This window comes from Trichomonascus vanleenenianus (assembly GCF_965637985.1).
Source record: "Trichomonascus vanleenenianus strain CLIB 3782 genome assembly, contig: TRVA0_035S, whole genome shotgun sequence".
In the NCBI taxonomy this organism is placed as follows: domain Eukaryota; kingdom Fungi; phylum Ascomycota; class Dipodascomycetes; order Dipodascales; family Trichomonascaceae; genus Blastobotrys; species Blastobotrys vanleenenianus.
The window spans coordinates 117,397-144,621 of NW_027481852.1; the positions used below are offsets into that span (position 1 = coordinate 117,397).

At 49.5% G+C, this 27,225-nt stretch overlaps 13 protein-coding genes across 13 annotated transcripts; 5 read left to right on the forward strand and 8 right to left on the reverse strand.

Annotated features, from left to right (window-relative positions):
- Positions 1–191: 191 nt before the first annotated feature.
- Positions 192–5,629, forward strand: RIM15 (protein kinase RIM15; the record flags this gene model as incomplete). Its single annotated transcript, XM_076686292.1, has 3 exons — positions 192–370; positions 420–897; positions 992–5,629. 3 exons carry the CDS (start codon positions 192–194, stop codon positions 5,627–5,629), a joined length of 5,295 nt encoding a protein of 1,764 aa, XP_076539500.1.
- Positions 5,630–7,559: 1,930 nt separating this feature from the next.
- Positions 7,560–9,311, reverse strand: YHK8 (MFS transporter; the record flags this gene model as incomplete). The annotated part of the gene is made up of 2 exons (XM_076686293.1): positions 7,560–8,838; positions 8,893–9,311. The coding sequence occupies 2 exons, from the start codon at positions 9,309–9,311 to the stop codon at positions 7,560–7,562; spliced, it is 1,698 nt and encodes a 565-aa protein (XP_076539501.1).
- Positions 9,312–9,473: 162 nt separating this feature from the next.
- YHK8 (MFS transporter) lies at positions 9,474–11,021 on the reverse strand (the record flags this gene model as incomplete). The annotated part of the gene is made up of 1 exon (XM_076686294.1): positions 9,474–11,021. One exon carries the CDS (start codon positions 11,019–11,021, stop codon positions 9,474–9,476), a length of 1,548 nt encoding a protein of 515 aa, XP_076539502.1.
- Positions 11,022–12,233: 1,212 nt separating this feature from the next.
- Positions 12,234–13,165, reverse strand: TRVA0_035S01266 (uncharacterized protein; the record flags this gene model as incomplete). Its single annotated transcript, XM_076686295.1, has 2 exons — positions 12,234–12,254; positions 12,308–13,165. 2 exons carry the CDS (start codon positions 13,163–13,165, stop codon positions 12,234–12,236), a joined length of 879 nt encoding a protein of 292 aa, XP_076539503.1.
- A 1,072-nt stretch (positions 13,166–14,237) lies between these two features.
- On the reverse strand, positions 14,238–15,179 carry IRC24 (SDR family oxidoreductase; the record flags this gene model as incomplete). Its single annotated transcript, XM_076686296.1, has 5 exons — positions 14,238–14,422; positions 14,468–14,612; positions 14,659–14,929; positions 14,981–15,089; positions 15,140–15,179. The coding sequence occupies 5 exons, from the start codon at positions 15,177–15,179 to the stop codon at positions 14,238–14,240; spliced, it is 750 nt and encodes a 249-aa protein (XP_076539504.1).
- Positions 15,180–16,726: 1,547 nt separating this feature from the next.
- PAN3 (PAN-complex poly(A)-binding subunit PAN3) lies at positions 16,727–18,828 on the forward strand (the record flags this gene model as incomplete). The annotated part of the gene is made up of 4 exons (XM_076686297.1): positions 16,727–16,760; positions 16,819–16,946; positions 16,996–17,036; positions 17,088–18,828. The coding sequence occupies 4 exons, from the start codon at positions 16,727–16,729 to the stop codon at positions 18,826–18,828; spliced, it is 1,944 nt and encodes a 647-aa protein (XP_076539505.1).
- A 459-nt stretch (positions 18,829–19,287) lies between these two features.
- Positions 19,288–19,489, reverse strand: TOM6 (Tom6p; the record flags this gene model as incomplete). The annotated part of the gene is made up of 2 exons (XM_076686298.1): positions 19,288–19,294; positions 19,341–19,489. The coding sequence occupies 2 exons, from the start codon at positions 19,487–19,489 to the stop codon at positions 19,288–19,290; spliced, it is 156 nt and encodes a 51-aa protein (XP_076539506.1).
- A 466-nt stretch (positions 19,490–19,955) lies between these two features.
- TRVA0_035S01354 (uncharacterized protein) lies at positions 19,956–20,111 on the reverse strand (the record flags this gene model as incomplete). The annotated part of the gene is made up of 1 exon (XM_076686299.1): positions 19,956–20,111. The coding sequence occupies one exon, from the start codon at positions 20,109–20,111 to the stop codon at positions 19,956–19,958; it is 156 nt and encodes a 51-aa protein (XP_076539507.1).
- Positions 20,112–20,341: 230 nt separating this feature from the next.
- TRVA0_035S01376 (uncharacterized protein) lies at positions 20,342–20,724 on the forward strand (the record flags this gene model as incomplete). Its single annotated transcript, XM_076686300.1, has 2 exons — positions 20,342–20,392; positions 20,491–20,724. 2 exons carry the CDS (start codon positions 20,342–20,344, stop codon positions 20,722–20,724), a joined length of 285 nt encoding a protein of 94 aa, XP_076539508.1.
- Positions 20,725–21,046: 322 nt separating this feature from the next.
- TRVA0_035S01398 (BAG family molecular chaperone regulator) lies at positions 21,047–21,835 on the forward strand (the record flags this gene model as incomplete). The annotated part of the gene is made up of 1 exon (XM_076686301.1): positions 21,047–21,835. The coding sequence occupies one exon, from the start codon at positions 21,047–21,049 to the stop codon at positions 21,833–21,835; it is 789 nt and encodes a 262-aa protein (XP_076539509.1).
- Positions 21,836–22,587: 752 nt separating this feature from the next.
- GID8 (glucose-induced degradation complex subunit GID8) lies at positions 22,588–23,325 on the reverse strand (the record flags this gene model as incomplete). The annotated part of the gene is made up of 1 exon (XM_076686302.1): positions 22,588–23,325. The coding sequence occupies one exon, from the start codon at positions 23,323–23,325 to the stop codon at positions 22,588–22,590; it is 738 nt and encodes a 245-aa protein (XP_076539510.1).
- Positions 23,326–24,041: 716 nt separating this feature from the next.
- On the reverse strand, positions 24,042–24,977 carry TRVA0_035S01442 (phosphatidylinositol-specific phospholipase C; the record flags this gene model as incomplete). Its single annotated transcript, XM_076686303.1, has 1 exon — positions 24,042–24,977. One exon carries the CDS (start codon positions 24,975–24,977, stop codon positions 24,042–24,044), a length of 936 nt encoding a protein of 311 aa, XP_076539511.1.
- A 1,163-nt stretch (positions 24,978–26,140) lies between these two features.
- On the forward strand, positions 26,141–27,184 carry TRVA0_035S01464 (uncharacterized protein; the record flags this gene model as incomplete). The annotated part of the gene is made up of 1 exon (XM_076686304.1): positions 26,141–27,184. One exon carries the CDS (start codon positions 26,141–26,143, stop codon positions 27,182–27,184), a length of 1,044 nt encoding a protein of 347 aa, XP_076539512.1.
- Between the last annotated feature and the right edge of the window lie 41 nt (positions 27,185–27,225).

Sequence of the window (27,225 nt, forward strand, 5' to 3'; positions counted from 1 at the left end):
TCCTTGGCGGGGAGACATCCTCTTGTTCTCTAAAGATACCCTTCTGCGCCGATAAGCCGAGAGCACCCACCCTACTCATTGGCCAAACTACACCTCAGGCTGGCTATTTACACTGAGGGCCGCCCGGCTTTTACACGTATTTTGTGAAGACGGAGCCGCTTAGACTCTTGTTTTAGCTGGGTCTCCATACTATGGAGTCTATGGACGGCGGCGAGATGTCGAAGCGCCAGGCCGCAGTTAAGAGCCGGAGGCTCGAACGCGAAAGCGACGACCTGCAGACCGCCTCGATCCATAATGTCAATATTGTCATGGAGCTGAGCCTCGGCGGGAACGTCCAGTACCTGAGCAAGAGCTGGGAGGACATAGTCGGGTAAGTGTGATAAGCGGTATGCTTGAATAGTACTAATGAATGGGTGCAGGATTCCAATTAGAAAGCTGATGCGAAGGCCCATCTCTCGCGTTATCGTCGGTGATCTCGACGACCGCCAGGTGTTTGTCCAGGCGACCAAGGTCATGGTCAAGGACGACTCGAGCTTCCGCGTGCACTTTACGGTGAAAGCGGGAGGGCCTCGCAAGAACTCGGATACGCTGGACGACGAACTCCAGGCGCTATCCACGTCGTTGCCTCCAGAAAAGGATCTGGTTGGGTTTGGCGGGCGTAGCGGTGCTAAGCGGGGGTTCCATATGCGCAATATGAGCAACCCCGACCATCTTTACGAGGACCTTGGCGACGACGACGACGATGATGATGATGAGGGGGGTGATACGGACGAGGATGATTACGAGGTGAATTCAATTGGATCGGGCTTTTCACTGCCCGAAGACGACTCTGAAAGCACGATCGACTTGGAGGGTCAAGGGATCGTGATCCACGGCAGGAGCGGTAAACCAAGCCATGTAAGTATATTCCCTTCTAGTCTCTCTACCTAGGCGTGCATTATTCTTGCAATGCTCGCATATGGTGATTCGCGGCTAACTGATATATAACTAGACAATGTGGGTGCTGAAACCGCACACTGCGCCGAAACCACTGCGTATTGATCTGCCCCAAGAACTTGTAGAAAACCTCGGCTTTGGCGCAGATGTCCTGGTGAACTATCTCGAGGACCTTTCCAACTCCATGATCACCGACATGGACGCGGTCCCGCCGCCTTCCACCGAGCTGTGCAGGATTTGTGAGCGCCATGTCCCCACCTGGTGGTTCGAGCAGCACTCCAACTTTTGCGTGCTCGAGCATCGAGCCGAGAGCGAGCTCCAAATGGCCCATGAGAGCCTTATGGAACAGCGTAGTACTATCGTCTCGCTCCTAAAGGCACTGGACAATCGATCCACTTCGGCCGCTCCTTTCATGGGGGCGGCGGTGGCCCCCTCCGCAATCACTCTAGATCAGCCCCCTTCCCCTCCGGGATCGGCCTCCTCTTCTAGTTCCGATAACCGTCCCCCCAGCAGTAGCATCAACAGCGCGGGCGGTGGTAATGGTCCTGATAGGCAGGCATCCCAAACCCCCGTGGTTGAATACCGCGGATTCCCCCTCCCTGTTCCTGCACCTGTTGCTCCTGCATCGTCCTCTCCACCACGATCGCCTCGCCCAAAGCGGATGGTCCTGACGTCGTCCATTGCGAGCCCTTCTCGCCGCAGTCCGCTCAAGCTCATGGAGTTGCTCATTGAGTTGTGCGATATGGCACTCGAGATACACACTCCGGAGCTTAAACTGGACGTAGACAACGATGGAATGGAACTTGACGATGAAGACGGTGAGGTAAAAGTTCACTCTCCACAGAGCGAGACTCGCATCCATCAGGTCTTGGGATGGCCTTCTTCCCAGGTCGAGAACGAAGGCCTGTCCTTGTTATGCATTGATACGGAAACGTATTCGCGCCGCAAAGTAGACGCTGCCCTGCGACTGGGCAACACTATTCTTTATTCGGAGCGTATCCGCAGGGAGGTCGAGCAAGCTGTGCATGAAGTCATTGAAGAAGCAGTCAACAAGATGGTGTACCAGCAACACGAAGAGTATTACGGCGAAGAGGAGGACGCTACTGTAGACGAAGACGAGGGGGACGTAGAAATGATGGGCCCAATGGAAACTGAAAACGACAACGGGGATGAAGAGTTTGGCACGATTGAGAGACCCAAAAACATCTTCTCTCAGTCCTATCTGAATACTGATGCATTGCCGAGCAGTCCTGCAAACTCGCCGGCCATTGCTCATGGCGTTGCCCTTCGTGGCCATTCACAAAGCCCTGCGTCTCGCCTTAACCTCTCGACCTCGCCTTCTTCGGCGTTCCAAGGTACGTCTTTCCGTCGGCTCAATATTGCAGATGAGCTTCACAGTAGCCCTTCGGCCGCAAAAGTACAGTCTCGGTCTCGTTCAGGCTCCTGTTCGTCCAGTAGCAGCTGCAGCTTCGGGCTGCAAAGTAGCATTTATCGACAAGCGGGCGGCACTGTCACTCCAAAATCGCTTCTTGCTGGTCATCATTCATCATCTTTACCGCAGCCACAACAGCTTCAGCAGCAGCAGCAAGGCCAGCAGCAACGGCAGCCACCACTGCCTCTACTGACAGCACCCCCGACTGCGTCAGCAATTGCATCGTCTTCAAACGCGAACACTGCAAGTTCCTCCAGGCCACTGAGACCCCGCGTCTTTACTTTGCTGGGAGCCACCGACAGCGATAGCAACACCGAAGACCATATAACCGATATTTCACTACAGCGAGTCCGTCCGCGAAGGAGCTTTAACCAATCCATAAACCCAATAGGCTCACCTCGTCTCTTCGGCTCTCCTCTTAGTAAACCACGTGGTTTCCCAATGTCAGAATCGATGGGGGCTCAATCTCCATCGACGCCGTTCTCTTCGCCTTTACTTATTCCCTTTGAGCAGTCATTAGAACGACATCACAGGCGGCAGTCGTCTGCAGCATCGGATTTCTCTCGAGCACCGGTTTCTCCACTCCTCTCATCCACTGTCCCGTCGATGAAACCTCCGCAGCCCAGCATTCGTGATTACGAAATTATCAGCCCCATCAGTAAAGGAGCATTTGGCAGTGTCTATCTCTCACGTAAGAAATTGACAGGAGAGTACTTTGCCATTAAGGTGCTGAAGAAGGCTGACATGATTGCCAAGAATCAAGTCATGAATGTCAAAGCCGAGAGAGCCATTCTCATGTCGCAAGCGGACAGTCCCTTTGTCGCCAAGCTTTATTTCACCTTCCAGAGCAAAGACTATCTCTTTTTGGTAATGGAGTATCTGAATGGTGGAGACTGCGCCGCGCTAATAAAGGCACTTGGCGGCCTGAGCGAATCGTGGGCGCAAAAGTATATCGCCGAAGTAGTCGTTGGTTTGGAAGACTTGCACAAAAAGGGTATTGTACACCGTGATCTTAAGCCTGACAATCTCCTTATCGACAATCAGGGTCACTTGAAGCTGACTGACTTTGGTCTTTCGCGAATGGGCGTCATTGGTCGTCATACGAGAGTTCGCAAGGACTCCCAATCTTCAAATAGCACGACTACGTCTGCAGCAACTACTACAACGAGCTCAGGAGTAGATACCCCCGTCACTGAATTCCCGTCAAGAATTTTAGAAGGCGAAATTGTGGGAAGGGCTCCAAGCCAAGGGAACGTATTGCACGATCCAAATATTTCCCTCGTCCCAGGGTACTTCAGCCTCTACAGGACTGGAAGTACGCCCGGCACTTCAACAAATGCCATCATTTCTAGTACAGCTTTGTCGTCGGGTTCGTCCTCTGGGTTTGAAAGAATACGAGCATCTTCCTCAGATATCCAGAAAGACGCGCAAGGCCACGTTACACCGCCGATGGTTCTCTTCGACCCCAATGACTCTGTGAGAAAATTCGTTGGAACGCCTGATTATCTTGCCCCGGAAACCGTTCAAGGTATTGGCCAGGACGAGATGAGTGACTGGTGGTCACTTGGATGCATATTGTTCGAATTGCTGTTTGGATATCCGCCATTCCACGATGATACGCCAGAGAAGGTGTTTAACAATATCCTGGCTCGTAATATTCAATGGCCGGAACCAAAAGTAATGGAAGAGCTTGGTATTTCTACTTGTGCCCGCAATTTGATTGATAGGCTTCTCTGCATGGATCCGTCGAAGAGAATTGGAAGTGAAAAAGGCGCTCATGAGATCAAAAAACATTCTTTCTTTGCTGGTATTACTGACTGGCAGAACTTGCGGAGTGAGAAAGCATCTTTTGTTCCTGATGTTGACAACCCCGAAAGCACGGACTATTTCGATCTACGAGGTGCGGTTATGCAGGACTTCCCTGAAGAAATGACTGCAGAACATATCCCAGAAAATGCTGCCCCGCTGCAATCACGCAGTGTAAGCAGTGCTGCTTCCGGCTATCAAAGCGAGGATAACACGAATACTAACACCACCATTAACAACAGTACTGATGTTCTGTCTAATCCTTCTGGTACCTCGGGTAAGGTTGACAGGATGAAGTTTTTGCCCCTTCACATACCCCCCCATGTGAGGGATGGCAGAGTAAGACGCCTGAGCGAGCCTGCTGCGCATGATGATTTTGGCACATTCTCGTTTAAAAACCTTCCTGAATTGGAGCGTGCCAATAGGGAACTTATTTATAGGCTAAGGAGTGAGAGCAATGAGCAGAAAAGCGAGGGAAGAACCAGGGGTCTATCTATTTCCACTGCTTCTCTGAAGAGAAATAGCTCGCCTTCCTCCAATAACAGCGGACAGGCGTCCCCGCGCGCCTTTCAGTCTGCTATGAGTCCAATTCTCTCTCCTAGTATAATTCATGGGAGCGTAAGTGCTTTGTCGCCGAATAGGTCATTCCAGAGGCATTCTACGTTTAGTAATGATGAAGACCAGTCGCCGGCTTCTGCGATGCCAATAATGCGAAAGGCATCTTCTTCCAGCAGCCACCAATCTTTTGGCTCACCAGAGACCACGAGTGGAGCGACATTGCATCCCCACCGACGTCCGTCAAGCTTTCGGCGGTTGAGCAATATGGAGAGCAGCCCAGAATTGCGAGAGCAATTCCGGCGTCAGTCGCAAGCTAGGCCTGCCCCAAATCATATTTTTGAGATGAGCCCCTGCAACTCTGATACTGAGGATTCCAGGAGCAGTGCTATTTTGAAAGTCCAGCGAAGACGTCAACAAGTGACTCAAAAGAAGCCTACGAGCATGACGGGTGAACCCACATTTCGAACGCTTAATGTTCTGGTGTGTGATATAAACCCTGTTTGGCGATATTCGGCTGAGAAGCTTCTCGTAAGGTTAGGTTGCCGGGTTGTGAGCGTCAGCACTGGACCCGAGGCTATTCGCCGTGCGACTGGAGACGTTAAGTTTGACATCATCATTCTGGAATACAGACTCCCGAAAACCAGCGGTACTGACGTTTCGCGATTGATTCACAACACTATGAATTTGAACACGGATACCCCAGTTGTCCTGATGACGAATTTTGTAACTGATGCGGCTGCGGAATGCGAGAAGAACAGGAAAGCGTTTGATGGTATGATAGAGAAGCCGCTGACGACCGAAAAGCTTATAGAACAGTTGAAGAACCTTTGCAATTGGAAGCCTCAGGATGAGTCCAGTGAAGGATCTCCGAAAGAGAAGTATCGCAAAGCGTTTTAGCTAATCCATGTGTATATCTATGATTCAGGAATAATGTGATTGTACCTAGTCTTGACGTTGTCTTTTTTTTTTTTTGCAGTGTCTGCCTGGTGGCAGAGCGTGCGTACTTGCTAGGGAGCAACGCTTGGTAGATAGGGTTGAGCATCCCTAGCAACACTGACAACGGCAAGCTATCTAGTCATCTTCCGTATAAACTGTCCAATTATCCCCAGCTACATTCTATCTTTCTATACTTCATACATATGATGGTAATTTTACGTTACTACGGCTACAGAAGACAGAATATGGGTCGACGGTTCGTAAAAAGTATCAAGCGATCTATCGGTAAACTATTCAACCGATCCGGGATGTCATTTGACGAAAGACGCCTCATGCTCGAGAAAGACGAGCATGAGTCCTTTGCATCTTATCGACTGGGCGATAAGGAGGAGTACTGGTACGTACGGTAAGGACGAAGCATGACAAAACTGACATAACAATCCACTTAACGACATCACCTACCGGTATTATGAATTTTTTCGTTGGAATACTCATTCATTGTAATTTTGGTTAATTATTTATTTGTTCAAATTTTTAATGGCTAATTGATAACGTACATCTCTGATGCGATGTAATATTGTACTATAGTGACTATTACCAGTACAGGGCTGGTACAAGTGTAGTTACGCCTACCAAGTACAATTATCGGAAGACAGAACAAGCTAAAGTGAGGGAATGGCGCCAGAGAACTTTCTTATTGCTTAAGATCAATACCACGTAGTTCGTTCCATAAATGCCAATAGGATACCATAACACGCATCTGACAAATGAAAAACATGAAACTTAATATGTACTCGCGTACAGATGTCGTGCACTTCATCTCCGAACGGAGTTCAGGTTCAGTCTAACTCCGTGGATAATTTATTTTTTTCTCGGGGGTCGGATATATAACCGAATACGCGAGACGCAATGCTTAACATAAATATTGACAACGGGACTGCCTGATATGTTTGCAAATTTCATCTTTGTACAATTGAAATATTGCTAATTCCAAAATGTCGAAGTCAATGGAAAAATTTGTAGGGGGTGTTCTCTCTCTATTTTTTAAGGCCAAAGAGGAAGATTTGCTGATGAACAAGATTGATCTTCCAAATACCCTTAGGGTGTCATCCGATGAATTCAAAGAAGGAGAGCCTATGCCAAAAAAATGCTCTGCAGATGCTGAGGAGCTGTGCCCATCGCTTAAAATTGAAAATGTTCCAAATGGCACCAAGTCGTTGGTTGTGGTTATGCAGGATGCGGATGTACCTATGCCTTTTCCAGTTGTACATATGATTCGAACAAACCTGGTCGAACATAGCTATGCTCTTGGAGAGCTCGACAATAAGGGTAAAAAGGGAAAGGCTTTCATGGGTCGGGTCAAATATGCTGGCCCCAAGCCTATTGTCGACCACGGTCCCCACCGGTATTACTTTGAAGTGTTCGCTTTGAACACAGATAAAGATGCGGAAAAGGCGGACCTGGCTAAAGTTAAGGAGTTGATTACTGAGCATGGAATTGCCAAGGGATATCTCATGGGAACTTATGAGCGAAGATCGTAATCATGCGTACCGATGTTGTTCATTAACGGCAGATAAACATAACTAACTGTGAACGGGAACTGCAGGTTAGAACTGAAATATTCGATTGCATATAACAGCGTTTCGGCCTTCCATATAAACCATCATAATAGACGGAAATTTTTTTAATAAATACTGTGGTACCAAAGAGTTATAAAACTTCTCATGGATTATGTTGCCGAATGTCCATCATCCCCTCTTACTACGGTATATGGGGTTTAGACAATGTATTCGACCGCTGAGATGTATACACAACTCGGTGCGATTGGCATTCCAAATTTAGATAGCAACATGATTACACACCATTGGGTATGATCGAAAAGTTCAATTAGCTAAAAATAAGATATTCGCTCGTTTAGCTTTAATGCCATTTCGGTACTATGTTTCGAGCGAAGCCTGAGCCATTTTCCACAACACATCAAAATGGTAGGGATTGCAATCATAAATGCGCATAATATGGCAAATATTGTGGGCGCCCAATGGATGTTGACATCTTGGAATAGCTGTTTACCAAAAAGAGGAAAGACAGAGGCTAATGCGCAGCGGACAAACGTGTTGGCTGCCATAGCGCTAGTAGAAAAGGCACGGTACCCATCAATAAGATAGGAGAACACTCCACTTAATACCAGCAGGTTCCCGAAGCCGAACATTCCTATGCCGACAATTGGAATGATCCAATGGATATAATTGTAATTTGTCCATGCAAAGACAAAGATCCCAGCAGACGTAAAAAGAGACCCAGTAAAAACCTGCGGCAGCCAAAATTCTGCTTGATAATCAATTCCGCCTCTCTTTAATAGTTTCTTGTATACCGCGCTCCATAGTGGTTGTGTCATGGTACCTACCGCCATTCCAACTGCAATGCCTAGATACGTCAGACTTTCGAATTCCGGCTTAAAGAAATATATGTCTTCGAAGACCACTGGGAAGCCTACGAAAGTCAGATAGATAATGGCAAGTAGAACTCCCGTGTAAAAACTGAGGATAAAAATGACAGGTTCAAGTAGGAGAGCAAATGGTCGCAGGATCGTTTCCATGGTCTTTTTAAATCCCTTTTTTGCAGGAGACATGGACTTTGCATTCATCTCCCGGACAAACAGAATTGGGCCATATGTCTCTGGCACGGTTAATAAAACCAGAATTAACAACACTGCCGTCCAGATAATCATTATTCTAAACACCAATTGGAAGCCGATGTGATGTGTGACAAAAGAACTCAAGACAGGGCCGCAGAGAGGTCCGAGGAACGTAAGTAAGGTATAAAAGCTCATTGGGGTTCCAAGCGTCTTGTCGTAAAAGAGATCTGAAATAGTGCCAAAGACAGTGGATATAAGCGCTCCGCCTGCGATGCCAGTGAGTCCTCTACCAATAAGCAGTGATTGAATATTCTGGCCAAGAACCGTAGGGAATTGCAGGGCGCAATAGAGAACCATAGCCGTCACGAAGATGGGTTTGCGCCCGTAGAATTCGGATAAAGGCGATAGCAGCATTGAGCCAACACCAATCCCGGCGACAAACAGACTCACTCCGAGGATTGCAACTTCATGAGATACGTTGTATTTTGCCATAATGTCGGTGTTTGCTTCACTCCAAACAGTGGACAAGCAGTATCTATAGTATTGGTTAGGAAAAGCAGCTTCTCTTTTTGAGAGGATGGATACATACATCTGAAAGGACGTGACGACTAGTACAACAAAAATATACCATCTTTGACCGGCACCCATTCGGCGGATATGGCGTTCTTCGCTGGTAGACTCCCACACAACCTGCGCCGTTTTATGTTCACCCGTTGTCATATCTTCAAGGGGGATCGACACCATGTTGTCCTTATCAATTGACTGTTTGAGGTGGTTAAAATCAATTGGTAAATCATCAGATGATCTAGAAGAAGACTGCGTTTCACTAATGGCTCGTTCAAGTGTATGCGAGTAGACTGGCACGCCATACATCTCAACAACCGGTGGGGCTTTCTCTCGAGGAGGATGGGCCGCAGCAGGATGCTTAGGGGAGTGCATTGACTGGCGATATGGCACGCCATATAATTTGTCGCTATCTTTCTGTGAACGTTTTCTGAACTCCGACATCGCTTTGCGTATGTTAGCTGTTGAATACGGATATATATTAATACAAACTAGTCAGGTCAACAGGGGCTGTATATAGCTCCTGCCTGGCCCATGCATTTGCAAAATTAAGCTTTTCATTTTGGAATTACAATGACCAGTTGGTGCGGTGGGGAAAAAAAAAGTCTAAGCTGAAGCGTATTTGCTCTTCGCACGCAGAACCTTACCGTACTTGAGGAACAAGAACGGCGAGGGCAGCAGCAATACGCTGATGAATGCAATAAGAGAGATGGCCCAATGGAAACCCATCCCGTTGAGCATCTGGTCGCCGAACAGCGGGAATGTACCGGCCATCAGACATCGAACACACACATTGGCGGCCATTGCGCTAGCAGCTATTGTCTTGTAGGACTCGATTGTGTATGAAATGATACCATTGAAGAGCCAGAAGCAGGCGACACCAAACACAGCGCTAGCCACAAGGGGACACATCCAGTGGATAGACGGGTAGATTGTCCACGCGAACCAAAACAAGCTAACTGGCAGCAACACTGCGCCAAGAGCCATCTGGGGCATTCGCATCTCAGGCTCCGGGATGCCTCCGTTTGCTGCAATGTCCTTCTGGCGCTTCATCTCCCAGAGCGGGTAGGTACACATGGAGATGATCATTCCCACTGTGAAGCCGAGGAACGTGAGGCCAACAAACTGCGTGCTAAAGCCGTAGACTTCGCGGAACACGGTGGGGAACGCGACGAAGAAGAAGTACACAATGGCGAGACCGAATCCCGTGTAGAAGCACAGCAGCGTCATAATAGGGTCGAGGAAGAAGATGGCAAACGGCTTGGTGCAGTGGTGGCCGAGCATCGACCAGAACCCAAGCGCCTCAACTTCGCGGGCTGCTTTGTAGCTCTCGTCTCCAGTTTCCTTACGCAGCCGCTTGGCCTTCTTTACTAGCAGCGAATGAGGGTATGTTTCTGGAATGAGAAGCAGGACGAGCAAATTGACCCCGGACCACATGATAAATACATAAAACGTCCATCTGAAGTCTACCGAAACGTCAATGAAGCCGGCAATTACCGGACCAAGGCCGGGTCCAATGAAGGGACCAGCCGTGAAGATGGCCATGGGAACCCCGAGGTCTTTTCTGTCGAAAATGTCCGCAATCGTGCCGCCGGTATTGGCCATGAAGACGGATCCGAAAAAGGGGGCCAGGAACCGCCCTGCGACCATTGCGCCGATGTTTGGCGCAAACGCAGTGAGGAACTGGAATGCAATGTAGCCTATATACCCGGCAATAAAGACGGGCTTTCTGCCAAACGCCTCGGAGAGGGGCGCTGTGAAGAGAGGGCCCGCGGCCAATGCAAACACATAGAGCGAGATACCCAGAACCACCACTTCGTGCGAGGCATGGAAGTGTTCCTCAATCGACAGGGCGATGGTACTCCATGCTGAACTGAGCGAGGTCACCTGCAGGGCTGCTGAGGTGAGGAAGAGCACAATGGCGTACTTCCTCGCCGTTGATATCCTCTTCATATCCTCCTTGTCATTATCGTTTCCTTCCCACTCGACTAGCTTGATCTCGCTTGTACTGTCCCTCGCATTGTCCTTCTCGACAGTGGTGTGGGCCAGGCCCTCCTCCACGGTTTTTACCGAGTGAATCGACTCTCTTGAACTCATTATACTACTCTCGAATCGGTGCTTATCCTCGGGAGCATTGCACAAATATTCCACCATGCGATCTATCAATGTATATATATCCAGTCATCAGGAACCCGTAGACCGGTCGAATAAAGCTTGTACTCATCATATCCGCCCATCCCCCCGAGCTTAAATGCGCGATTCTTGCGCCCGTCGGAGTTAGAACCAGCCGTGTCTCCGCTGTGGTTGCTTTGTAATGAGACACCCCGGAACGGGGCACACGGCTGAGGAATCGGCATTCGGATCGATGCTCGGGCCGTCTAGCTCCGTTTATTGTACACTTAGCTTAGACGGGTGTCCGTTTGGCGATTTGTAATCGCAGTCATTGCTTGGCGATGGCTGGAACAGGAGTCGACAGGGACGAACTGTAATTATAACGGTTAGAAGCAAAAAAAGGGCAATGCTTGGGTAGTCATCAACCTGCTGCGCCTAGCACTTGGTGGACTGTGGGGAACGTTTGGAGGAGGAGACACGGCGATGAAGTTCCGCGTTTGACGATCCAGACCCTGAAGATTTGGAAGTGCAATACACTATGGCAATGGAGCGATTTGGACTGGAATGCCGGTCGGGGAGGGGTTCCGGTAAGCATATCGGTTACACCCCGCGGGGTTTGCCGATATGAAGGGTCTAATCCGTGGGGCTTAACCCGTGGGGCTAAACTGTGGGGCTAAACATGAGTGGGTTAGCCGTGCTTCAATCCAAAAACAGAGATCTAAATACATGTACATTTCAATCCTTTTAGAGAACAATTCGTGTTGATGCAGATCGGACCTACCATTTTGCGATAAAATGAGTCTAACTGAACTCGTTTGTCAATGGATGCGCCAAGTTGACTTCTTACGGGATTGATCTAATTGACCACTTGGGGAAGTTGGATCTAAACGGGATGGGTCTAATTGACTGCTTGGGGGGATAGGTCTAATCGGAATGGATCTAATTGATGACCTATGGCTCCAAAATATCGCTCTTGAACTATTCTCCTGGTATTAAAAGCAAATCACGGCCAATAAAGCTGCTCATCTCTTAAATCCCGCGGGGTTGCCGATATGTAAATTTCAAAAAAAAGTATGGGGGAATCTAAATGTACATTTTCAATCATTTACAGACAATTCTTGATGCAGGTCGGATCTACCATTTTTTTGCAATAGATGAATCTAATCGAACCTTTGTCACAATGGATGGGCCTAATTGACCTCTTGCAGGATGAATCGAATCGCCACTCGGGCATAGATCTTAAACAGGATGGACCTAATTGATAACCTTTCGCTCCTAAATATCGTTAGCTTCAACTAACCCCCAAATAATAGCAATTAGAAACGTACCTTCAATACAGCCTTGACAGTTTCGTAGACCTCCTCGGGCTTCTTGTCGCATTGCAGCCGGACAACCTTGCCCTGCTTGTCAAAGTAATCAACGACCGGCATGGACGTCTCGATAAACGTGTGGAACCGCTTCGTAATAGACTCAACATTGTCATCAGTGCGCCCACTAGTCTTACCCCGGTGCAGCAGCCGCTCCAACATCACCTGCTCAGGGCACTCAAAGAACAGGGTAAACTCGCTGACAGCGACCTTCTCCTCAAAAGTCAGGGCTTGGTCCATCTTTCGCGGGAACCCATCGACCAAAAACCGGTATCGGCCCTGCTCGAGGTTCTCCTTGATCTCTCGGTCCAGCAGGCCAATTGTCACCTCCTGGGGCACGATCTTGCCGGCCTTGATGTAGTCAGCAATCAGCTGGCCGACCTCGGACCCAGGTCGGTTCTGCTCCTGCCTCAGCAGGTCACCAGCGGACAGGTGAACAAACCCGTAGTCCCGCACAAGGTTGGCGCACTGGGTGCCCTTGCCGGCGCCAGGGCCGCCAAGAACGAAGATAACCGACATCTTCTCCCTTGCCGTCTTGAACCGCTCTGCGTTGTCGACCTGGTCTTCCAAGCTCTGAATGGGCTGCCTGCCGCCGCCAGTGTTCTGCGACTTTGCTAGAATCGAGCTACCCAGGGCCAGGGCACCGAGGATCAGGAGCCACTTGACGGACCGCTGCTTGACCTTTTCGTCACCGCGCTGCTCCTCGCTCAGCTTGAACGGGCTCGACGAATAGAATCTCTGCTGACGAGCAAGTGCATATCGAGCAGCTGGCAGGGCTACCCGTGTCCTGGCCAATCCTGTGATACGAGTTCGAATCATCTTCGTCTATTACCGACTGGTAGTTGAAGTGAAATTTCGCCGTAATGACGTTTAAGGGGTGGAGGCGCGGCTGTACCGGATCGGCCGAGCTTCATCTAATGGTTCCACATACATCCGTTCCATTGCATATCGCCATTAGATGCATCCGTTAGATACCTCCGCTATGTAAATCCGTTACACTTCTCCGTGGAATGTCGGAGATATCTAATAATGTATCCCGCCTTGAGAAATATGATTTCAAGTGGTAAGCAAAGAGCATATGTAAGTAGGGTTCTGATGGTTCTTCATGCTGTGGATCTATCAAGGTTGAAAAGTACTGTAATCGTAGACGCATGATAAGAATTGATACCTAAGTTATATCCTTACCAAGCATTATTAGCTCCTACATAGTCTCTTTTATCGTTCCGCTTTCTAGTCCTCTGCCAAAAAAAAAAAAAAGAACAGGAGGTATGTTTCAAACATAAAGAGTTGGAAGCGTGAAATAACGTACCATTACGCAAGCAAATGATCGGACAGCTTTCAGTTAACAGCTAACTCGGGATTGAAGTTAACATACTTCAATTCGATTTCGCTCTATGAAATCAACAATTTTATTCTATCCGTAGCTTGGGATTGTGCAGAGGAAACTTCGGTTGTTGTCATCGCTCATTTAGTTTAGGTAGACAGGGTAGCAGATCAAGATATAGAAATAATGGGTATTTTAAATGAATGAAAGACTGAGGGATCAGAATGATAAGGTTTAGGAGAATAGGTAGATCACCGCTGCCCTCAAGGAATAGCCCGTCAGCATTACTAAAAATTTACATTCTACCGGTGTGTATTGATCCCCCCATGAGTACGGGCTCCGCTGCACGGTGAATGCTTATAAGGTAGTAATTGAATCCCTCCGCGAAGCGGAGCTACGGGGGTTTGGGGGCTGGCCCCCAAGTCAATTGAAGGCAATATATCATGTGGTAAAGCAGTGGACCCAATTGCAATGATTTTGCTATTGCTGACAAATTATATACCAGGTAATATCAATTTGCTATCGCTTGAGAGATTGTATTACCAGGTGGTATTGTATAGTGAGAGACTAATCAGAATACTGGGCAATCTCCTCTGAGTTGTACCTGAAGAACTTACCGCTAAGGTTGTCGCCCTTACCTTTAAGAACGAGGTTGGCCAAAATACCAGCTGGCACATCAGGGGAGAGCAGGTCGCCCTTGGCCTTCAGAGACGTAAACTTCGCGTGGTTCTCGGCATTCATCTCCGAGCCATCTACTTCTGTTAGCTACTGCAATTGGCGGGGTGCAGGGTACTCACGTTGCTCTCTGATGTTAACTTGCATGTTGGTGTCTACTACGCCGGGAGCAATGGAGATAGAGAAGATAGAGGGCTCCTCAACTGCAAGGGTAGCGGCCAAATGGTTCAATGCAGCTTTGGACGAGCCGTAGGCACCCCAGGCCGTCTATTATTGTTAGCAATGTCATTTCACCATGAGAGTGTATACTCACATAATTGCCGACGGCAGCACCGGAGGAAACAAATACGACCCTTCCGTGTCCCCGAAGATGCGGGATGGTCAGCTTGAGGAGGTTCACGATCGAAAAGAAATTGATATCAAAAAGCTTTTTCCACTCATCCACGTTGCTGTTGACGATCTTTGTGACCGGCTCCAGAACACCAGCATTCAGGACCAGCCCATCGAGTCGGCCGTGCTTCTCAATTGCAAGGTTGACAACCTTTTGGCAGTCGGCCTCGTTAGTAACGTCACCAGCAACATATCTTAACCGATTAGCCCATTAAAAATCATTTCAAGAGGGGAGGGATACGCACTCGAAGCCAATGACCTCTTTGGAGAGGGAGTTGAGGGCTTCCGCTGATCTGGAGATGCCTACTACATGGGCCGAAGCAGCCAGCTTCTTAACCAATGCTTCGCCAATGCCTTTCTAGCTGTTAGCTATTTTTGAGTACGTGTTTCTACGCTTTACTAACCTCTCGAGGTTCCCGTAACAATTACCACAGGTCGCGACATGTTAATATTGTCCTACTCTACTGGTATTCTTACCGGCACCCCCTACACATTTCCACCTGCCTCTCCCGGCACTCCGCGAAGCGGAGCCCGCCTGCAAAAGCAGTTGGGACTTTAGGCCGAAGCGGTGCAACTTTTGCACACCCCCATAAATTAGGCACAGTACAGGTACCATTGTATACCGTTCTAAACTGTAAATACCAAGGAGACATGAGTGAAAATAGTACTTATAGACTAGAACCACGACTTGAGTAGCAAAAGGTCTTAAATAAACTTTTAATTGGCAATAGCGTTATTCTAATTGCGAAAACTGGATGGCGAAAGAGCTTGATAATTCCAAGCTGTCTCAGACATGACTCGAGATCGGTGTATCGTCGTCTTGGTTGTAGCATTGAAGGCATTCGAAGAAAATCATTACCGGTCATTGAAGTCACAAGGCTACAAACCACTCATAGTAAAGCTCATTAACCGCGGAGCAGCAGGAACAGCTAACTTCGGGCAAAGAATACACACACCTTATTTTTTCGCCTGAGACTACCTGTAGTATGCCAGGTAGATGTACTGATCTAGTATTGGTGATAATGTCATGTAAAGAGATTAGTACAATTGAGTATTTTTAGTGTACGTTCAAAAAGTGTACCAAAAATAAAGGCGAGTTATTCAGACTTACAACCATTGTCGAGCTCAATTGAGCGATAGATCAAGAGGTGCTATATAATATAATAGTCCAATCCAATGATAACGAGATGTGATTAATTTCGAGTATTAATGGGAGATTAGAGGATGAGGCTGGTGGTTACAGGGAGTCAAAGATTGTGAAACACACCGAGCCGCACAAGCCCCATAAGCCGCGCGCATGATTTGTGCTGAAACGTTGTTCACTATTCGCAAAGCGAAGAACTAGGAAAGTATGTAGATTCTAGCTTAGTTTGCTCAGAGCCTATCCTTGCTGTTGGAAATCCATTTACAATTTACCAGATATGCCGACACTGTGGCCAGTTGCTACAATGCCTCCGCGAAGCGGAGCTACGGGAGCTCGAGGGCTGGCCCTCGAAATACACTCCACAGATATTTACAGTACCAGGTACAGACGAGAGGGACTAATGGGGTGCATCTACAGCAACTCATGGAGACCCATTTACAGTTTACAATGCTTATTTCGAGATACGCATAAACTGTCGACAGTTGCTATAATCCCTCCGCAAAGCGGAGCTATGGGGGTTTGGGGGCTGGCCCCCAAGTCAATTGGAGCGGCGAAGTATTGCGGCGAATACGAAGGGGACTAATGGGGTGACGTCCAGGGGGGCGAGCCGCACGGTGCGGCGACAACCTCCCAAGCGGCAGGGCGCAAACTTAACTTCACTTTGTCAGAGTTAAGGCCGCAGGAACCCTACACGAGGCCCTATTCGACGCGTTTGAACCGACAGAAGCATAAGGAGAGCCGAAAAATCACCGAGGGCGACCAGCGCGACATTTGTTGAGAGACCCGGTACATTACAAGGCGTGGTTTTGCTCGCCCAGGACACGAGATACTCCAGAAGACTGTCCACATGAGCAACAGCGTTACGATCAAGCCGCCGGGAGGTGAGTTGAACCTTCCCCAGGGGACAGGAGAGAGAGAGGCTAACATGGAGGACACCAGCCCAGAAGGAGGCCCCGCCGCCGCCGGCGTCGATAGCGCCCAGCGCGAACCAGACGCCATGCCGAAACATATTAATCCACGGGTACTGCAAGTACGCCGACAAGGGGTGCGCGTTTAGACACGACACGGTACGTGGGGACTCAATGAGACCAGGCGGGTCAGCTAACCAGTGTGTAGTCATCGTCCAACACTGCTCCTGCCGTGACGACTCCGTCCAAGTGAGTAATTAGGCTTCTCCAATTGGGATTTGAAACTAACAGGAAGGAAAGGATCAAGAAGAAGCTCAATGCCAACTCGCCGTCGTTTACCCCGGGCAGCTTTGTCGTTCCCGCCAGCTCGTCCGAGCCCAAGGGGATAGAAACAGCCGTGCCGTTTGTGCCCAAAGGGACGTTTACGCCGTCTGGCGGGGGTAAATTTAACCCGGAGAACGTGTTTAGCCCGCGAATGGGCACTAATGGCACTCCTCAGGGGGCGTACGCCTCCCTGGAGACTCAGGGAATGCCCCCGCCGGGCCAGCCTGAGGCCGTGATGGGCCAGTTCAATTCCATGGCCCTCGACTCGACGGGGATGCACCCTCCACCGCCGCCGCCTCCACCACCGCCTCCTCCCCCTCCTCCGCATCCTCCTTTGGGGCATATGCAGGCGGGCCAGGACATGATGTTTAGCCAGCCGTCTGCGTTCCCGCTGCAGTATCATTTGTATGCTCCGACGCCGCACCGCGGGCGGCACCACCTCCCCCTTGAGCCGCACCAACGCGCGGTTGAGGATTTTTTTGTATCGGGCAATTTAAGAGAGGAGCTTCAGCGCAAGAATGAGGCGAGTCTTCACAAGCTTCCGGCTTCGGCGCTGCCTGAGTATGTTCACGTGTACCACTCGCTCGTTCCGCTCGACATGCGGTTCGACAAGACGGCCCAGCACATGTTTGGGTACCCTACGTGGGTGTACAAGGCAGTATCGAACCGGGATGGGCGACTATATTGCTTGCGACGGGTCGAAGGGTTCAAGCTGACCAACGAGCGCGCCATGACTGTCGCCAAGAAGTGGAGCCGCATTGCGGCGCCGGGCATTGTGCAGTTCTACGAGGCGTTCACGACGCGCGCGTTTGGCGATAACTCTCTGGTGTGCGTCTATGCGTACCACCCCCTGTCGACGACGCTGGCAGACTGGCATTTTGGCGCCGACGCTCATCACCAGGGCACCGCCGGGCCCGGCCAGGTGCAGGAACACACACTGTGGAGTTATACGACGCAGGTACTCAGCGCTTTGCGTACGATCCACGACAGCGGCATGGCGGCTCGTATCGTTGACCCGGCGCGTATCATCCAGACGGGCAAGGGCCGCCTGCGGCTTAACAGCTGCGGCGTGTTTGACCTGCTGTGTTTCGATGAGCCGCACCCGCGTCACGTGCAGGAGCTCCAGCAGGAGGACATTTGCAATGTAGGGCGGGTTATCCTCATGATTGCGTGTAATTCGCTGGCGGCTCCTCAGACGGCTGAGGCGAGCCTCGAGTACGTTAAGAAGGTGTACTCCGAGGAGCTGTACTCGTATCTGTCGTGGCTGCTTGATGAGGAGCAGGAAAAGACAATTAAGGAGGCCATCTCGCGTATTGCTCTGCGGTTTGCTGATACTTTGAGTAGTGCTCTGAGCAACGCGGACGAGATCGAGGCGGACCTGAGCAAGGAGCTTGAGAACGGGCGGCTTGTGCGACTCATGGCTAAGCTCGGGTTCATCAACGAACGCCCCGAGTTTGATCATGAAGCGGCGTGGTCCGAACACGGCGAGAGGTATATTATTAAGCTGTTTCGGGACTATGTGTTCCACCAGGTCGATGAGATGGGCAAGCCTGTTGTAGACTTGGCGCATGTCATTTCTACGCTGAACAAGCTCGATGCGGGTATCGATGAGAGCATTATGCTTATCTCACGTAACGAGCAGAACTGTCTTGTGGTTACCTATAAGGAGCTCAAGACTGCCATTGAGTCTGCCTTCAGAGAGCTGCGCAAGCGTTAACTATTGAAGCGTTTTGACTACGAACTACAGGAACGTTGACTACTACAGAAACGTTGATGAATGAGAGGTACGGAAGCGGTGATGAACGGACAAGGTTTTAATCATTGATCCAAAGAACAGTCTTTCTAACGATCCAATTCAAATATGTATTTACAAAAAAAAATAAAAAAAGAGAATTAGCGAACATTAAAGCCTTGAATCTGCCTTTGCTTCAATTGACTTGGAGGCCAGCACCCAAACCCCCGTAGCTCCGCTTCGCGGAGGGATTGTAGCCTCGAAATCTTCTTTTAGAAGACTACCGAAACGTTTGTGAATGAAAGAGAGCTATGGAAACGTCGCTGGATTTAAGTGAGCTAGGAAGACTGTGATGAACAACTTATTGATCCAAGGAAGAAGAAACAGTTCGTCTTTCTAACGACTCAATTTAAATATGTATTTACAAAAAAATAAAAAAAGAGATTAAAGCCTGGAGAGGTTAGTTGATTCTTGTTTGGCTCAATAGTAATACTTACTGTGGAGCAAGGTTGTCCATGAGAGGAGACTTGATGAAGGCAACGCCGGCAATGAACAGCGCCACGTTAACAACGACCGGAGTGGCCCGGTTCTGCAACAGGCTGGTGAGGGTGCTCACCGTGGAAGACTCGTTCTCTTGCTTGACCATTTTTTCTTATACCGTCTTATATCGTGGATACGAAAATTTGTTCCCCAGAATTGTCGCTGGGAGTTTTCACCACCTCCGCCCACTACCTGGTACTTACACCCAAGCCTTCGGAGCACAGTATCACCAGCTCTACGTAGAGCATAAGTAGAAGCAGTAATGAAGAATTACTTGGAGCAGTAACTTGTCGGGGGACCAGTCCCCCAAACCCCCTGTAGCTCGGCTTCGCCGAGAATGGTCGATAATGTAGTTACGGGGTACAATCCTATCAAGCATGCTACACTGTAATAAGTAGAAATGATGAACTATCATTAAGATGTGAAGAAGATTAGCAGTTGTTTTATGGGGGCCATACACCGTATTATACATGAATAAATAATAATAAAAATACAAGTTCTGTTTGAGTAGCGCACCGGTATTGTAGCTACGGTATGGTAGCTGTATGCAATTGGTTCCGTCACTAGTAGAACTATCTCCCCTGAGGAGTATGGAATATCCGCCTGAACAACTCAATTACACTCCGCAGAGCAAATACAACAATATCAAACCCCAGAAGACCAATTATCGGAATAGCACATATGAATGCCAGCACTAGAAAGGCATTGCTGATCCACTCCACCGGCATCTTCACACACCACACAGGGTATCTAAATGAAGACAACCTATCGTACAGCAAAATAGAACCCCTCTTTATGTAGACGGTCCTCAACAGATCCGTTTTCCAGCTCCTGAGTCGTTAATATAGTACCCGCTGATCAGAAGGCAGCAACGGTAGCAGTGCACGGCTTGCCGGGCCTTGACACCTCCGATCATCGCTTTCACCACTACCCCAAGCGCAAGAGTTATTCAAACGGCATGCCTGGATGGGACTCATGGGATACACCCCAGTCTGATGAACAGAACACTGTAAGTACTAGCGTACTATTAGTTTACACACTAGTGTACTATTAGTCATATATATAAAAAGGTAGTAGGAAACGAACCTATAGCTAATTCCGACTTAGTCGTTCGGAGCATGGGGAGCATCGCTGCAGCAGCAGGACCCGTCTGCCGGCTCGTTCAAACCGCAGGTTCGCCTACTGAAGCGTCAGGACAAGCCTGAAGAAGAGACTAAGCAGGCCCGTCCACAGACCCCGCCTGTCCTTGACTACAAGACCCGCGAAGAACGCTACGAAAAAGCCAAGGAAAAGATCTTTGGCAAGAAACCCGAAAAGACCGCCAATAACAACAAGAAGTAACTCATAGTTCTGTTTTTTTTTTGTATTTGACACCAACTACACACTTCACTCTCCGTATACTTGGGGGGCTGGCCCCCCAAACCCCCCGTGGCTCCGCTTCGCGGAGATCTTTGTAGTGCTTCCATTGAACCCTCCGCGTAGCGGAGCCCCAGGGGGGTTTGGGGGGGGGACTGGTCCCCCCTATGAACACTCCGCTTCAATTAGCTTTCGGGGAGGCCCACGCTTCGCTGGCGTGGTGATGTCGGGGGCGCGGGAAACACCGCTGAAATGAACCAACTCCGTGGTGCCTCTTCACGAAACCGACGACGACATAAAAAGCGACATGTTTAGACGTCTGGCCACCTCGTTGGGCCTGGCAACGCCGGACCCACCCCCGGCCTCTGTTATTGCCCATATGGGCTCGAAGCGGTATAAGATCGAGTTCGACGAAGAGGATTCTGAGTCCGAGAAAGGCCCGACCGTAGGGTTCTTGCGGGCCAAAATCGCCGAGACCATCGCGGCTAAGCGCGAGAACGTTACGCTGGTCCATGCTGGCCGCAAGCTAAACGACGATTCGCAGTACCTGCTCGACTGCGGCGTCAAAACGGACGCTCAGGTGCTCGTAATCGCCTCGAACCGGCCGAAGAGGGTTAAAGTCAGGGCGGGTCCCCAGAAGTCAGCGCCAAAACCGCCAAAGGAGCGTATTCAGGGCGTGCTCGAGTCGGTAAAGGAGCAGGGTATTGATACGATGCTTGCGCAGTTTAAGGAGGATGTGCGTCGTGAGGATTATCCCCTGGCTAAGGCCGAGGAGGACCACCGTAAGCTCAACGAGCTGGTGCTGCAGAAGATGTTCAGTCTTGACGATATTGATGTGTCTGAGGACCAGGAGCTGAGGAAGTTTAGAAAGGAGGTTATCAACCTGCTCCATTCGCTTCATAATCAGATCGACGAGGCGTATAAGGTAAAGACGGGCGAACACGATGCGATTAAACAGGGCGAACCACCAACCGATGGGCCACAGAAGGATGAACCCACGGAAGAGTCTAAAGTAGATGAGCCAACGGAAGGATCTAAAGAAGATCAGCCAAGGGAAGAGTCTAAAGGAGATGAACCAACAGAAGAGCCTAAATGAACAGAGTCTAGAACCAATGGGAATCTAAAGGATATCTAACTTGATGATAAACGGTTGTTGAGGTCAAAACGAATTAGACTGTTGATGTGATATGAAGATGTGAAGGTGTGATGTGAAGGTGTGATATGAGGATGTGATATGAAGATGAAGGCGTATATAGTAACTTGTATAAATGAACCCATATAGTTATAGCTCTTTGCGTAGCTGAAGTGTATTCATGTAGATGTGAAGATATGAAGATGCAAAGTTGTGAAGATGTGAAGATGTGAAGATGTGAAGATGTGAAGATGTGAAGATGTGAAGTTGTGAAGATGTGAAGATGTGAAGATGTGAAGATGTGAAGATGTGAAGATGTGAAGATGTGAAGATGTGAAGATGTGAAGATGTGAAGTTGTGAAGATGTGAAGATGTGAAGTTGTGAAGATGTGAAGATGTGAAGATGTGAAGATGTGAAGATGTGAAGATGTGAAGATGTGAAGATGTGAAGATGTGAAGATGTGAAGATGTGAAGATGTGAAGATGTGAAGATGTGAAGAAGGAAGGCATATATACCATTGTGACTTGTATAAACGAACCCATATAACTTTGTTAATCATAGGTACGTGTATTAACATAGCTGAATATACTTTCATGTATGATGTGTATGATATGCATGACAACAGATCATGCCGGCTGTGAACAATTCAAGCAATTGGTTCGAGTAATTGGTTAATTGGACAATACAGGGTATTATAGGGTATTATATAAATAAATCATTTCGTCTTGTAAAACAGATCCTCCCTACGCAGAGGTGGGAACGAACAGTACTCAGTCAGCGAGTCTTCACCCCACCCCCACAGCCTCACCAGGTTGCCAATCTGCAGCTCGACATTGATCTGCTGCCGCTCCATGAGCGCCTGGTTGACCTGCTCAGCAATGACACGCCGCAGCTTGGGATCCATCAACTCCTGCAACTGAGGTACTAAGTGTTCGTGTGGGAAGCACAACAGGGCCATAGCCTTCTCCAGATCTGCCAGGAACTCGGGGTTCTTGGGCGCCCGCTGCGACAGGTTGTTCGAGGCAAACTCCAGCGCCGGCTTGATGTTCCCGTCCTGCGAGCCCCGCTTGATGAGCTCTATCAGCTGGAGCCGCAGCAGCGCAAAATGCAGGCTCGAATTCGTGTCCAGCAGCTCCGGATCCATGTCGTTAATCGCCACTATCGCCTCCTCAATGTCGCCGTTTCTAATGTGCGTCATAATCTGCCGCCGCACGCTCAGCGTGTCGAGGTCCGCGTCCGTCTTGAGGTTCGCCTCCTGCTTGAAACGCCGCGCCGTGGACTCATATCCATTGGCTATCAGGTGGTTCATGATGAGCTTGTCCAGCGTCGCCCGCGAGAAGGCAGTCTCCGCTAACCGGGCGTCCCATTGTTCGCGGGTGTACTTTCGCAGCCCGAGATCGCTGTGGAACAGCTGTGCCGAAGTCTTATTCGAGGGCGAACTTGAACTCGACATGTCAAAACCTCAAAAATAAGTCGCTTTCTGTCAAAATGATCGCCTTGTGTGCCGAGGGCTCGGTCGGTGTGTGCTCCTTTGGTGATATCCCTCCCCCCGCGTAGATAGTCAATGTTCGCATCCGCTCCGCTCCCAATCAAAGGACACCCCCCAACCTTATCGATAGCCTCCGCTATTACAGGTGGGTCCATAGTGTTCTTGAGGGGACTGGTCCCCTCAAACTCCCCTAGGGCTCCGCTACGCGGAGATATTGGTGGTAACTTGTTATATATGTAATTGTTGAGAGTTCTTTGTAAGCCGGGACCCACTATAGTAAAGTTGGTGAAGTACCCAGGTAGCACCAGCAGAGCATGTTAGAAGATAAGAAAGTGACCTATTCTATGCCCATACGGCAATTAGTTTCGTTGTAAGGAATCCCATATACCGTTACTTAGAATTTCTTATTTCAATTGAGTGAACTACGAATAGAACTGGATTCAAGTGAGCTGAAATATTATCAGACATTTAACCAAACATACCCACATTACTAGTAGAACTTGAGTTAACAGAGGAATGGATGATGTGAAGGGGGTTTGGGGGCAGAGCCCCCAACTACGGGAGCTCGAGGGCTGGCCCTCGAATACACTCTACAACTAGTACCAATGAATCCACTCAACTACAAGTATTAATCGAGGGACCAGTGTGTGGAAGTTGAGTCAACATTGCCTGGTGGAAGTTTAATTGTGGAAGTTGAATTGGACCATTTCACGCACCAGCCCCCACTGGTTTTCTTCCGCGTAGTCGATAATTATGACACCCGCGCCAGTACCAATCTTGCCCGAAACACCCGTGAAGACCCCCTTAGAAACTCCCCTCGGCCAACACTTGGGGTTCCAAAAGTTGGACCCAGAGCAAAAGTTAACGTAGAGCTTGGCGCTCTGGTCCGCCTGCGCAGTCGAGTTATATTCAGTCGCCCGCTTAATGTGGTCATTGATATAGCCCACCTTCTTGGTAATGTCATTGGGCTCCATGACCTCGCACCAGTCCTGGACGCAGAACGCGCCCCGGTCGTCCTGATCGCAATTGTAGTTCCACCATTGCGCATTGATGCCGTAGTGGTCCGCCTTCTGCTCGTCCTTGCAACCGAACCGCCGGAACAGAATCACCCTGCCCCGCGCTTCATTGAGCCGTGGGATCTTGTTATCGAGATACCATCGGCTCTCGTTTGGCTTGACGTACTTGTTCCAGATAATGTCGGCAAACTCGTCGCCTTCCCACTTGTGGGTGCCCTCAGCCTTGAGGGACACGACGACCGTCTCCGACTTGTGCTTCTCGAGGAACGCGTACACATCCGCGAGCACGTTATGGAGCTTGATGGGGAACGGAATTCGCACTGGGAACGCGCCGTGGATGACCTGCAGGTCCTGAGGGCCGTCTCCAAGGCCACAGCCCTGCCAAAACGGCGTCGCACACCGCACGTCGAGGAAGCGAACACCGTGCTCGAGCTGGTCTGTGACCGAGGCTCCCTGGCACTGCACCGACGGGAAGGACAAATGGCTCGCTGCAGAGTTGTGAGTTCCTGGAAGGGTCAGCTTCGACAACAACGTGTTGTCGTCGACCTTCTTCATCCACTCGACCAGGTCTTTAATGTCTGCTTTGGGGATGGGAGCCATTTTTTTCACACGAATTAATTGCTCTTCTATTCTTTTAATAAATAGTTGTCGTTCTAAACCGCCAATCACTTCTATACAGGACAGGGGAGGCTGGTTTAAAACGCCTTGTCTCGTAATTTACCCCATCGTCCGCCCTGTCAGTCGCGCGTTTTTTGACAGCTACAGGCCATTCATGCAGGGGCTTTCGCGGAATTCTTTTTTTCTTCTCCGTAAAGTTATCGCGACAATTAACTTAACCCTTTTTTTCTCTTACACTAAGCCAGACGAAGCGTGCTTGATGCTGAGCGGCTCATTGCAAGGAACTGCCGCAGGCTGAAATCTCAAACCCATTGTTGGTGTTTCGAATCTCTGAAAGGAGCAGTTGGTAGGTGGCCTCCTCCGCCGGACCGAAGAAAGCCGCACTCTCGCAGCCCTTTTTCGTATAATCTAGCCGCCGGTGGGATACGTGTAAATAGCAAGATGAGATGAGATCTCGTAGCGACGGGTGTTACCCCGGAACACTCGACACCGAAGGAGATCTCTCTTGGGTTGTTTCAACTTAGACTCTGCCCTATTTTGTTACTGAACTCTTCAAACCCTGTACTTCTTTACTGTGTAGTTTTTTAGGTTGTACCTCCGCAATGTGGTTTTAGGTTCTTCTTCCACAGGGATCTACCGTAACATACCGCCAAATTGGCCACCAGGTCCCCGTACAGTCCTGCATTACTCCAATGTACTAGCAGCCGCAGTCCGGAAAGGAACTGCCCATCAACTGTGGAGATTTGAAGGTTACCCATCGTGAACCAGAAATGGATTACAAATACGAATTGCATCACTATGGCGCAATTTTAAGCGGCTGTTTTTTTTTTCGCTCGACCTTGATGCGAAGCTTCGGACTATCTCTCTCCGCTTTTTTCCACTGTACTAATTCTGGCATGGTACCTTTAGTACCGGTCAGAGCACGACCGTTGCGACGGTAGGGGGCCGCATAATGTCTCGTCAGAGTTTTTCCGCTCCTTATAATGCGTGCGCAAGCACTATGGACCCACAGCCCAATTGGCGGTGTTAACTCCATCGCAATTCGAACGGGGTATGCAGTTCCGGCGAAGCCATCTATAAAAACCCCACCTGGCAAGATCCATTGCACAACAGATTCAGTATAATCAATAACAAACGCATAGAAAATGTCGTCGGATATTAAGGTTGGAATTGTGGGTACCGGTATTTTCGCCCGGGACGCCCATCTGCCCTCAATTAACTCCATTGAAGGGATTACCATTGATGCTGCTTACAACAGAACCAAGTCGAAGGCTGAAGATTTCGCGGAGCACGCCAACATCGACAAGTCGCGAGTCTTTGAAAAGCTGGAAGACCTGCTGGCTGACCCATCGGTCGATGCCGTAGATGCCCTCGTCCCAGTTTCCAACAACCTGAGCATCATCAAGCAGGCCATCGCGGCCAACAAGCCCATTGCCATCGAGAAGCCTATCTCTTCCAACTTGGCGGACGCCAAGGAGATTGTGAAGGTGACCAAGGAAACTGATCTCCCTGTTCTTATCCTCGAGAACTTTGTCTACCACGAGGGTGTCGCCAAGCTGAAGGAGCTGTTGCCAAAGATTGGCAAAGTCGTCACTTTCCTGTACCAATCCACCGGACCATATGCCGTATCTAAATACCATTCTACTGCGTGGAGACTGAAGCCAGAGCACGTTGGTGGTTACCTGTCTGATGGCGGTGTGCACCAGATGGCTGTTCTAACCGAAGTCCTGGGCGAGGTCGAGTCCGTCTCTGGCCGAACCACCCAGTTGCGGGACGTGTCTGGTGACGTAGACACCCTCAATGCCCTGTTCAACATGAAGAGCGGTACGTTCGGTACTTTTACCTATGCCTCCTACTTTGGCGCTACCACCAAGACCACCAAGTTCACCATTTTCGGTACCCAGGGCTCTCTCATCTACGACAACAGCCCTGGCCACGAGCCTTTTGTGGTTCTCCACGAGGGTGCTGACGCAGCCTCCGCTAAAGACCCAGAGACTATCAAGCTTGTCGGCGAGAAGTTCAATGGTGTCGATGCTGAGTTTGCCAACTTCGCCGAGGCCGTCAAGAAGGGTGACAAGTCGCTTCTCAAGGTCACTCCAGAAAAGGCGTTCCACCACTTTGCCGTTATCGTTGCGGCCGTCGAGTCTGGTGCTAAGGGCGGTGAGCTCACCAAGGTTGAGCAGCCGTAGTTAACTATATGCTGTAGCGCAATGTAACGACAATGACGATA